The 12,645-nt window shown below is 40.9% G+C and overlaps 1 protein-coding gene across 3 annotated transcripts in view; it reads left to right on the plus strand.

Annotated features, from left to right (window-relative positions):
* Nucleotides 1-1,613: 1,613 nt before the first annotated feature.
* col5a3a (collagen, type V, alpha 3a) overlaps nt 1,614-12,645 on the plus strand; it is an 89,255-nt gene continuing 78,223 nt past the window's right edge. For 2 of the 3 annotated variants that reach the window (XM_027155122.2, XM_027155124.2), the window contains exon 1: nt 1,614-1,913. In XM_027155122.2, coding sequence (XP_027010923.1) covers nt 1,814-1,913 — 100 coding nt within the window. In that variant the 5' untranslated portion in view covers nt 1,614-1,813. The remainder of the gene's footprint in view (nt 1,914-12,645) is intronic. The other variant, XM_027155123.2, reaches the window with a different exon arrangement.

Below are 12,645 nucleotides of genomic sequence, written 5' to 3' on the forward strand. Positions count from 1 at the left end.
GCATGTAATCACCACACTGAAAACTTTATTACATTGTCTCCTAACTGAAACACAAGTCACAAACGTACGCAGATGAGTAATAAAATAAAACTAAATGAGTAAATGAGATACAAACCTAGGATAAAAAAGAAAACAATAAAAATAAAATAAAAGAGAGTAACAATGTAAAATACAAATAGAATTACGTGTACAAATACATATAAAACATTATATTCTTCTCTCTCTCTCTCTCTCTCTCTCGCTCTCTCTCTCATATATATATATACATACTGTATAGAAAGAGACAGAAATAGAGAGAGAGAGAGAGAGAGAGAGAGAGAGAGAGAGAGAGAGAGAGAGAGAGAGAGAAGAATTTAATGTTATAATATACTGTATATATATAGTTCTCTCTTCTCTGTGCAACTTCGATTCCCTGCAGCTGATATACACTCCTTCAATGACGAACAGCCAAAAGAGGAGTGTGTGTAATCCTGCTGTCCTCAATGCTGCCAGTCCATGTATGGATAAGGGCTCATTTATCTGGGTAACTTTCCCCAGTCTGCAGTCCATCAAGAAAGATGGCTTAGGGTGATAACAATGTCATGTTCCTGTTGCAGCAAGTGCAGAGACACGGTGCATTAGTGAGACGGAGTGGTATAGATAACCTCCCTGCTCCCCTGCTACCTTCTCACCATTCCACCATTCTAGGATTCCCTGCTCCCAGCGACCAAAGGGGTTAAAGTTCAGCCTCATTTAGAACAATGAAGTTCAACAAGCGGACACTGTGCCATGTCTTATATCGTCTCGCAGTTATTGTTCACTTCACTTCATATTTATTTCCTGGAAGTTTTTGTTTTTTATTTTTATGCATGAATCCAGTTGCAAACATTTTATTTTTACTTCATTTGCAGTTAATGAAGCCGACATACACTATTTTCTATCTAGAACAATTTAAAAGGATGCATGCAGCATAGATATAAAATGGTTTAATCAGAACATTAAAACTGTCACCAAAACTGCTCTGAATCATCAGTCATGGACTCCAAGACCCCTGAAGGTGTGCTGTGGTATCTGGCACCAAGATGTTAGCAGCAGATCCTGTAAATCCTGTTAGTTGCATCCCACAAATGATCCATCAGAATGAGAGTTGGGGAATTTTGAGAGCAAGTCATTAACTTGAACTCTTGTTCTTCAAACTATCACTCAGATCTTTAAACTTGCCTATTTTTCTGCTTCAAACGCATCGACTTCTAAAATTGACCATTTACTCCCTGCCTAATATATTCCACTTCTTGGTGAATTTCACTGTAATCTAATGGTTTTAATATCATGGCGAGAGGCAAAACTAAAGGCAAAATGGTTTGTGCATTAACTTTATTAAACCATTTACCGATAAAGTGATAAAGTTAACCATCTTGTAGGTTGTTCTGTTATTTGCTACTGTACAATATAGTTTTCTTACACAAGATCTAGGACAAAGATCTAAATCATCATATGGACACGTCATGTCTGTTGGATGTACAGGCATTTAATGATCACTAGGACTTAAGGATGCAATATGACAGTCTCCGTGGGAGGAGATGAGAGAGAGGAGGGAAAGTTTTGGGGAGGGAGCACAAGTGCGCATCAGAGAGAGAGAGAGAGGCTTGATGGAGAGGGAGACAGTGCAGCCAAGACACTTTGGGAACGAGGACACTTCTAAACCGGACCCTCCGTCTTCAACTTTGCGCAGCGCTTCACCGTAACTTTGCGCGCTTGTCTTTTTTTCCTTCCAACGCCGCATGGCTTCAGTGTAATCAACGCGTCTTCTGCCTGGAACTTTGAACCGTTCAACATGAACCGAGAGAAGGGGAGAGAAGAGAGAGTGTTTCTGGCTCTCCTCATCATTTTACACACCGCCACAACGCATGCTGGTAAAGTAGCAGAGCAGATGGGTAAAGTTGCGCAGACGTTGAAAAAGAGTAAAGTAAAGTGTGTGTGTGTGTGTGTGTGTGTGTGTGTGTGTGTGTGTGTGTGTGTGTGTGTGTGTGTGTCGGAAAATAAGGGTGAAGTGTTTTGGGGGTAAAGAGGTAACGTGTATAGCTGTAAAGAGTAAGGTGTAAAGTGCGCTTCTGGGTGGTTATAGTGCGCTTCTTGGGTAGTTTGAATATGTTTAGAAGAGTTGCATGTATCAGGGGGTAACGAGGTCTAAGAGGGTATCCTGGGAATAATGTGTTGGTGGGGCAATTAGAATTGTAAACATAGTAAACTTTATAAAGTACAGGGGGAAATAAAACTCTCCTTTGCAACTGACACTATACTGTATGTAATCGTGGAAACCCATCCACCCAACACACACACACACACACACACACACACACACACACACACACACACACACACACACACACACACACACACACACACACACACACACAGAGAGAGAGTTGCTTGAGTTTCAAATCTGATTCAAATTATATATTTTAAAGCTTGTAATATGTTGTGTGACTGATAAGAGGTCTAACTTTTTTTAAACCCAGGAATATTCTATTACACTTCAAAATTTGAGCTTGGTTTGGTTTGTTATGTGTGTGTGTGTGTGTGTGTGTGTGTGTGTGTGTGTGTGTGTGTGTGTGTGTGTGTGTGTGTGTGTGTGTGTAAGTTAGCATAGGAAATATGCAGCTAACAATTTTATATTCTGATTTGTGAATCAATAATTTATAAATCAGTTTGTACAAACAATTGAATCAAGACACTTTACATGACTTGAGCTCCAAAACAGATTTAAAATGTTTCATTGTGACCTTCACTCATCAGTCATCCTTCATTCATGTCAGTACTTCAACGATCAGGACAGAACGGAAATCATTCTATTCTGGACGGGTCTTTTGTGATGTGCTTTTTTTTTTTTTTGAGAATTCAGTGGTTCAGTTAAAAATTAATGTTATCTTGCTAATTAGCTATGTGACAAATGACATTAAGAGACAGAGAGAGAGAGAGAATGTTACTGATACCTAATATTTACTATTTACTCTATGACTAAACTGCTCTTTTTTACTCCTACTGCCACACATGCTCAAGATTTACACATTCGCATTTTAATTTGAAACTAGTGAATATTCTTAAGCCACTTTTTTTTATTTTAACATAATAACACCTTTCCTATTCATGCGATCCCCCCCCCCCCAAAAAAAAAAATCAATATCTCTTATCTCAGGTATGATTAGCATTGTCAAGTGTCAAATTAATGATCAACTTCATCTTTTTGTATATATGAATCATTTTGGATGCAAAAGTTTTGGCATCCCCCCTTTTTCAAGCCACAAAGAAATAATAATATTCGTTCAAGCGGACAAAATCAGTCCTGATGTATTGCTGTAAATTTTAACGCTATTATCAGTTAATTTAGAGTGGGGATTGGGTGTGTTGGGTGCACACTTAGATCCAGCATAAAGGGTAAAAATGCACAAAGATACCTGGAAGTGTATTCAACTTTTGGCACATGCCTGTTTAATGGTTCAGATTTTCAGTCAGCTTTTGTAACTGTGCTTTAGTTTCCATGAAAATATCTAATGTTTGAGATTGTATTTTAATTTAGTAAGTCATCAAGCCATATCAGCGCTTTTTGTATGTATTTCCTGTCCCATGCGGGTACCTCCAGATTCCCTGCTTTCCACCACTGCCCAAATTGATGCCTGTAGGCGGATTAGATACTTTTATTGCCTGTAGATGTGAATGTGTGTGTCCTGGCATCTGTTCCCGCCTCACATTCAGGGACGGGATCCAGATCCACGGCTACATTGATCAAGATAAAGTGCTTATTGAGGATGAATGATGGTAAGAAAACATTGGCAACGGTGTCCTAGGGTGTTCCAAAACTTGTGCAAATAACCGCATTGTGTTTTAAATTGGCACAGGGTGACATCGGCCAACATGTAAGCTGGGTGTTATCAGAGACTGATTATAATTAGCACAGATACATTTAAACCTGTGAAAGTTGGCTGCTTGTGTGTAACTACACACTTCTCATCACAACCCATGTTGGGGGAAAAACAGCATTCTACAAGCATTCAAGCATTCCCTTTATTTTGCATGCTCTTTCATGTCAGAATTCAGCATCCTGTCCAAAAAGCAGAGAGGAATTCAAGCGCGTGATCCTGCCGTTTCACACGGTCTCCACCAGAGAACGTTCTCCCTTTGATCCCTCTCTATATAAGCAAATGTATGAGAGAAGAAAGTGATGGGAGGATAGGATAAATGCTACTGGTTAGACCTGTGGGATATGCTTTCTAATGGGACCGCTAAGCATTTCCCTTCTTTGAGCCGACCTCCCTGCTGTGCTGGAACTCAGCGCTCTGTTTTTTTATTTATTTTTTTTATATTTGGTAATGAGCTGGAAGCCTACCAGCGTATATCGTATGCATAGAAGCCTACCAGCGTATATCGTATGCATAGATAACATTCGCCAACATTCAACATTCACCAGCTTCAAGCGGCGACTCTCTATAATCTACGAGTAGTCGTATAAACATCTGGTCCACAGAGGCAAACTAGCCTCGTCCAAAAACACCCAGTCTGGTTTTTTGGAAGCTGTAGTAGGTCTTGTAGATTTCCAGGGTCTCAGGTTGTGCAAACATAGACGATGTCTCGACTTGGACGACGCTGTGCGTATCGATGGGAATTCCCTTTTGGCAGCATACTGTACTCGGTGCAGCGCTTGAGTGGCAAAATTGTTTGTGGAAAATGGGTGCTTTTGGTTGTCCCCTGCAGGTGTCTCATACATGAAGGGAACTAAGGCTTTTTTTTTAATCGCTTCTGAAGTTGAAGTGAGTTGAAGCTGAACTTAAACAACCTCTCACACTCTTACATCAGTCATCAGAGATTGTTCTGCCGTAGCGATCGAGTCCTCCTGCTGAGCCGCCGGAGTGGAGGCCAGGGGGTGAACTGCACATGCAGACGCACTGCTGTTCTCTTTATAATTCAAGGCACACCAAACGATGCGAAAACACATAAAAGGCAGGAAGTCATATGGAACATGAGAGGGTGTCAGCAATGAAACAGCTAAGGATGTTGATGTTGACGTTTAAGTCATGCAGTCTTGATTCTTCTGATCTGTCATGATGATGACTGGACCAAAGACCATTGGCTGTAAATCATTGTCATATCGGAGGGTTTGACTCAACTCGTTTCCTAGATAGACAAATACTCTTCCTTTTACAGTGTCACTTTAGATCTATAACTTAAGTTTAACTGTAGGGTTTATGATTTTTTAACTTTTGGTATGAGGATGCATGACACACAGCTGAAATTACAGCAGAAAAGCCAATTTTTTTTGAAGCAGAAGGGATGCTGGATGTGATATGGTCTGCTTAATCTACTAAAAAAGGTCAGGGATTAAATATTAACTTCCCTAATCTAAAAGAAAGGTTAGCTCATGTAAGCAATTTGCAAGTTCGCATAAAGTCCAATTCGATGGCAGAGTTCGGCAGGAAGGGATTAGTTTTGGGTCTGTGGTGAACTCAGCATTACGCTGACTCATTAGTTCCTCCGGAGCGCTCGGTAGCTTAATTCCACTCAACGAAAAACTGTTGTAGAAAAGACATTATTTACATTGACATTATCACACAAATGAGGAAGAGTCTGGTTCCACTCAAGGTTTCTTCCTCTTATTGTCTTAGCGAGTTTTTCCTTTATTAGGGATAAATTTTAGATATAAATTTTTATTTCTTAATCTTAATTTTAAACTTTAAGCTTTAAACTTTAGTGGTAGGGTTCTACAGACAGAAGGGTTGTAAATTTCTACATAGAACCTTAAGTGTCTCATTAGGGTCTCATAGGTTTTTACATAAAATAGGGTCTAATCGTGCTCTAATAGAACTTTACTGGGTAGGGTTCTACAGAATATAGGGGCTTAGGGTTCTACAGAATATATGGGCTTAGGGTTCTACAGAATATAGTGGCTTAGGGTTCTATAGAATATATGTGCTTAGGGTTCTACAGAATATATGGGCTTAGGGTTCTATAGAATATAGGTGCTTAGGGTTCTACAGAATATATGGGCTTAGGGTTCTATAGAATATATGGGCTTAGGGTTCTACAGAATATAGGAGCTTAGGGTTCTATAGAATATAGGGGCTTAGGGTTCTATAGAATATATGGGCTTAGGGTTCTACAGAATATAGGGGCTTAGGGTTCTATAGAATATATGGGCTTAGGGTTCTGCAGAATATAGGGGCTTAGGGTTCTACAGAATATAGGTGCTTAGGGTTCTACAGAATATAGGTGCTTAGGGTTCTGCAGAATATAGGGGCTTAGGGTTCTACAGAATATAGGGGCTTAGGGTTCTACAGAATATATGGGCTTAGGGTTCTACAGAATATATGGGCTTAGGGTTCTACAGAATATAGGGGCTTAGGGTTCTACAGAATATAGGGGCTTAGGGTTCTACAGAATATAGGGTCTTAGGGTTCTACAACCAAAAAAAAAACAGTTAAAGTGTGTGAGAGTCTTGTTTTCTTCCTGAACTGAATCACTCAGCTGGACGACCGACCGATCTCCTGTCAGCATCTGATGGAATACTGACATCTAAATTGCTGCACAGTCCACAGTTCTGAACAGAAGTGACAATGCAAGACTCCTGGTTCATCGGATGAGATGTTTCTGAGTCTTACATCAGCGCTGTATGAGTGAATAAATCAAAAAGAACCATTCTTTTTGATTTTTGTGAGATTTTGCAGTCTGCTGAGTGAAATGTTTATTTGTTTGTGATGCATGATGGGAGGGAGTGGGATAGAGTGTGAAGGTGTGTGAGTGGATAGTATCTGATGCTGAGAGCTGCAGGGGATTCCACTGTAAATGCAGTCTGGTACTCTCATGCTTAGTAAACACCAACAGAGTAAAGTGCAGAGAGAGTGGAAAGGACATGTAACCATGCCCTAGTTGTCATACACACACACACACAAACACACACACACACACACCACCGCACCACCTGCTGGCACCATAACATCTCCAGCTCGTCTATTATCCAAGCTCTCGAGTAACTCCAGGGCTTCATCCAGTTTTAAGGATTAAATTATATGGAAATGTGCTTAAGAAGAAAAAGGAGGAGGAGGAGGAAGAGGAGGAAGAGGAGGACGTAGCAGAGGATCATGAATGCCTCTTATTGGAACTGACAGTCAGAGATAACTTGAAGCAGATTCAGCCTTGATGATGACACACTTCTTGAAAACAACAGATTTTTTGTATTTACTTTATGGACTTCACTGGAAATTGGTGGACTGATTTGAAACACCAGAAATGTCAACTAGGGACATTTTACTTTTTTTTTGTTTTCTTTCTTTTTTTTTTTTGCTTTTACACACATCAATGAATGAAAAGGCGAATTGTTTGTATGGCTTCTCTAGTAGCATTTTTTATTTTCTTTCCAGTGCTGGAAAAGTTTAACAAGTGGAAATGTGCAACACAACACAATACAACATGAGACTCAAGACACCGTAGACCTACTGTACATTTGTTGTCTTTAGACACTGAATGACGTTGTATCGTGTTATTTAATGACCGTTACAAAACAGCAGTTGCTGAATTCTTACATCTGATTAGCCAGAAGGTTGTGCAAGGAGTCTAACTGTTTCCTTAGTACCAACTCACTCACAAGAACATGTTTTTTGGATAACAACAGAATTATTCCTTCATTCATTCATTATCTACCGCTTATCCGAACTACTCGGGTCACGGGGAGCCTGGGCCTATCTCAGGCGTCATCGGGCATCGAGGCAGGATACACCCTGGACGGAGTGCCAACCCATCACAGGGCACACACACACTCTCATTCACTCACACACACACACACTACGGACAATTTTCCAGAGATGCCAATCAACCTACCATGCATGTCTTTGGAAGGCGAGGAAACCGGAGTACCCGGAGGAAACCCCCGAGGCACGAGGAGAACATGCAAACTCCACACACACAAGGCGGAGGCGGGAATCGAACCCCGACCCTGGAGGTGTGAGGCGAACGTGCTACCCACTAAGCCACCGTTCCCCCTACAACAGAATTAAAAAAATGAAAAAACAAACAAACAAACAAAAAAACCACCACCCAAAAAACCCCCATATTGTCAGGTTAACGAATGTAACTACAAAAACTTTGAACTGTTTGTTTGAATCCCAATGATGTCATAGCATAGATGTGACAATGGTAATCGATTGGCCAACACTTTACTCACTAGGCTACCACATCCCTCATGAACAAGAAAGTCTTCATAGGGCAATCATTTCTAATCACACTCTCTGGTGTCACCCTAAACAAGGGTAATTTTTTTTAAGCTAGCTCTATAAGGTCAAGCAACATGTACAGAAATGCTTTACGAACATAGCCCTGAAATGGTGCAGATGTGTGTGTGTGTGTGTGTGTGTGTGTGTGTGTGTGTGTGTGTGTGTGTGTGTGTGTGTGGTTTAATTTTGAGTAGGAGTAGCCTTGTTTGGAAAACAGCCTCGTAACTCTCATAAGGTTGCGGTTAAGATTTACGACAGGTCATGTGTAGACAGTATGCTGTTGTGTGTAAATCAGGGTGTGGAGCAGGGGAAAGAGATGGCTAGCTGTGGGACAAGAGCTCCATGAACAACTTCTCTTCATCTGGGAGACGATTCTTGCTGCTTTGGGTGTTTTCTGTTTGTTAGAAGGCGTGTGTGAGGTACAGTAAACTGCATGAAGAGCATGAGGAGAGATGGCAAGCAAGATCAAGCTTATAAAGATACTATATGATGTATGTGATTAGACACTCATTTACATAGCAGACTAAATAAAACAGATAAGATAATAGATAAGAGGAGGGGGCACGGTGGCTTAGTGGTTAGCACGTTTGCCTCACACCTCCAGGGTTGGGGGATCGATTCCCGCCTCCGCCTCGTGTGTGTGGAGTTTGCATGTTCTCCCCGTGCCACGGGGGTTTCCTCCGGGTACTCCGGTTTCCTCCCCCGGTCCAAAGACATGCATGGTAGGTTGATTGGCATCTCTGGAAAATTGTCAGTAGTGTGTGAATGAGAGTGTGTGTGTGTGCCCTGTAATGGGTTGGCACTCCGTCCAGGGTGTATCCTGCCTCGATGCCCAAAGACGCCTAAGATAGGCTCCCCGTGACCCGAGAAGTTCGGATGAGCGGTAGAAAATGGATGAATGAATGAATGAAGATAGATAAGATTGCTCTTAAACAGCAGAAACACTGTTATTATTATAAACCCTAGAATTCGTGCTGATGGACACTTCATGGAATTATAATGAAGCATCTTTAAAGAGTGTAAATCAAATCACTTTTATCAGTGGATATTGTCACAAAGCAGCTTTACAGAAATATATAAATTCAGGATATAAATGATATGTTTTAAGTTTATCCCTAATGAGCAAGCCAGAGGTGACGGTGGTGAGGGAAAACTCCCTGAGATGGCATGAAGAAGAAACCATGAGAGACAAAAAGGAACCTCGTCTTCATCTGGGTGACACCAGAGAGTGTGATTCCTATGAAGACTTTCTTGTTCATGGGGGATGTGGTAGCCTAGTGAGTAAAGTGTTGGCCAATTGATTGAAGGTTGTGAGTTCAGTTCCCAGGTCCATCATTTCACCACTGCCTGCCAAATACTGTATATCACTTACATTTACATTTACAGCATTTAGCAGACACTCTTATCTAGAGTGACTTACATTTTTCTTATTTCAGTTTATACACCTGAGCAATTGAGGGTTAAGGGCCTTTCTCAGGGGCCCTGCAGTGGAAATTTGGTGGACTTGGAATTCGAACCAATGACCTTCCGATCAGTAGTCAAGCGCCTTAATCACTGAGCTACCACATCCCATGCATCACTTCAATGTATAAACGTTCATTGATGGAAAATTGTGTGAAGAACAGATCGTATCAACTTTATTTCAAAAGGCATCTCCATGGTTTCTAAGCGATCCACAGCAACCCCAGTATCTCCAGTCTGTCTAGCTTGTGTGACAACATCCTGTGACCTCTAAACGATGGGGACTTCAGGCAGAAGCAGGCCAACAACACGAAGTTCAGGAACATTTAAAAGAGAGCCCTGAGAAAGCATGAAAACATAGAAGTTAGAGAAAAGATACTACAGCTTCGAATATTACAGTGTTAAAGACTGTAAAGACTTTTTAGCGGAAACCTTAAATCAGTTATCTAGATAGTGCCTATATTGTAGAAACTACATTACATCGCAGTGATAGAATTCTTTAATCTGGGAAAACAGAGAGACTGGAGTAGGAATTATTGTTCCTGATGTCTGGAAGCAATGTTATGAAAGTTCAGGAAGATGTTTTTGGAAAGATTTCTGTTTTTGGGTAACATGACAGAAGGTAAAGAGAACTCTGAGTGTTTGTGTTGGTGAGTGCAGGTCTCTACCTTGGGTTAGGGTTATCTACTGAGGCTTTGTTAGGTTTGTGTGAATGACAAGCTTTAGTTAGTATTCATTGCAAGTCTGAATTCATGTTTTATGCATTAAGAATAAATCAGAGGACTGGAATGCTCAGATCAAGCCACGACAATCTTCGATGAGAGATATCGGTTATCTGAGGTGATAGTGTGAAGCGGTCCGAGACCTGCAGGGACGGACACATCCAGGCAGGCGTGTAGTGTCGTAGCGGCAGATCATATCTCATAATATCTCCTGTCTGTATATGCTGTGAACCTGCCTGGTGCAATCGAGCACATACTGTACGGCGCATGTTGCCAGAGAGTTTTGCATGAATGAAATGAAATAAAATGAAATGAAACACGCGGGTAGAGCTGCCTCCGGCTGCTTCGCTTTGGCTGGAAGTGTGAAACAGACATAGATCAGGTGTTCAGCTTTTTGGCAAGAGGAAAACACGAGCGGCGTGTTAGGATTCGGTTTGAGCCAGAGTCTGGCATGGCTCCACATGCCCCTGGGTTTTCTTTCAGAAAGTGCAGGAGGAGGGCGTTCCCCAAGCCCGTGCAAATGCCCATTAAAGTAAAACGAGACATGGGAAGTGGAAGAGACTTTGATTTTTAATACTGGTGTTCATGCTGTTTATTGTTCTGTAGTCTTGGGTCTGTAATGAAGATAACACTGGGATGAACTTCCAATCATGTGGAGGACCGTGTTCACTGGCATTGCTTTAAATCTGTTTCCCAGAATTTTTTGTTTTATCATGTACATGTTCAGCATCGAAGGTCTTTATCATGTCTCACTCCACAATTGTAATTTTTGAGACTTGGATTAAATCCAATTCATTGATTCGACCAGTCACATGGAAGACTTGTTAGACTGTTAACTGACTGTTTTTAGGAACCCCCAAATATTTGCGGTGATGCTCAGCTTACTGAGAAATGCAATGGCTTTTTCTCTGGAAACATCTTGGAAGTTATGGATGTGTAAAAATTCCCTCTCTGTGGAGACATTTCATTTCTTGGTCTCAGTTCTTTTCAGCTTTTGAGTTTTATTATGCTGCAAATTAGCCCTGGTCAGAGGTCAGATATTTGGCAATGCCATGCTATTCAGAGTCTGCTGAAGCTATGTGGTGTTTAGGGCTCACACACTGAGCTGAGCTTCACCCAAAATATGAGTGTGTGTGTGTGTGTGTGTGTGTGTGTGTGTGTGTGTGTGTGTGTGTGTGTGTGTGTGTGTGTGTGTGTGTGTTTGGGGTGTGAAAAACACTAGACTCTGCAGAAATTCCCTCATTAGGTTGAAAATTATAAGGCTGCTCTGCCCAATAAACACCTCTTCCTAATTGTCCTGTTCATGTCCTGTGTGTGTGTGTGTGTGTGTGTGTGTGTGTGTGTGTGTGTGTGTGTGTGTGTGTGTGTATGTGAGTAATAAGATAACAATGTACTGTAATAAGAGAACAATTCTTTCAGTTGACTCCCAAGGTTATGTTTAGGGTTAAATTTATGTCTATGCATAGCATTAATCAGCTGAATTCACCATTTTCGTGATAGAAGGTCCTCACAAAGACAAGTGTGTGTGTGTGTGTGTGTGTGTGTGTGTGTGTGTGTGTGTGTGTGTGTGTGTGTGTGTTTGTGTTTAAGACAGATTTCTTTCTTTCTTTCTGTCAGTCTTTCTTTCTTTCTTTCTTTCTGTCAGTCTTTCTTTCTTTCTTTCTTTCTTTCTTTCTTTCTTTCTTTCTTTCTTTCTTTCTTTCTCTCTTTCTGTCAGTCTTTCTTTTTTGTCCTTCCTTCCTTCCTTCCTTCCTTCCTTCCTTCCTTCCTTCCTTCCTTCCTTCCTTTCTTCCTTCCTTCCTTTTTTTTCTCCTTTTTTTGCACTGTTGCACTTTTCTTTCTTTCTTTCTTTCTTTCTTTCTTTCTTTCTTTCTTTCTTTCTTTCTTTCTTTCTTTCTTTCTTTCTTTCTTTCTTTCTTTCTTGTCCTTCCTTCCTTCCTTCCTTCCTTCCTTCCTTCCTTCCTTCCTTCCTTCCTTCCTTCCCTTCTCCCTGTCTATCTGACTGTCTGTCTGTCTGTCTTTCTTTCTTTCTTTCTTTCTTTCTTTCTTTCTTTCTTTCTTTCTTTCTTTCTGTTTGTCTGTCTGTCTGTCTGTCTGTCTGTCTGTCTGTCTGTCTGGCTGGCTGGCTTCAGAAAAATGGAGAATCTTTGGTCTACAGCAGAGATTTTGAACTACACAATTGCCAAAAATGTCCTTGCATAATTAAAGGGAATTAAAACAATAGT

The sequence above is a fragment of the Tachysurus fulvidraco genome, chromosome 24 (assembly GCF_022655615.1).
Source record: "Tachysurus fulvidraco isolate hzauxx_2018 chromosome 24, HZAU_PFXX_2.0, whole genome shotgun sequence".
NCBI classification, from domain to species: Eukaryota; Metazoa; Chordata; class Actinopteri; order Siluriformes; family Bagridae; genus Tachysurus; species Tachysurus fulvidraco.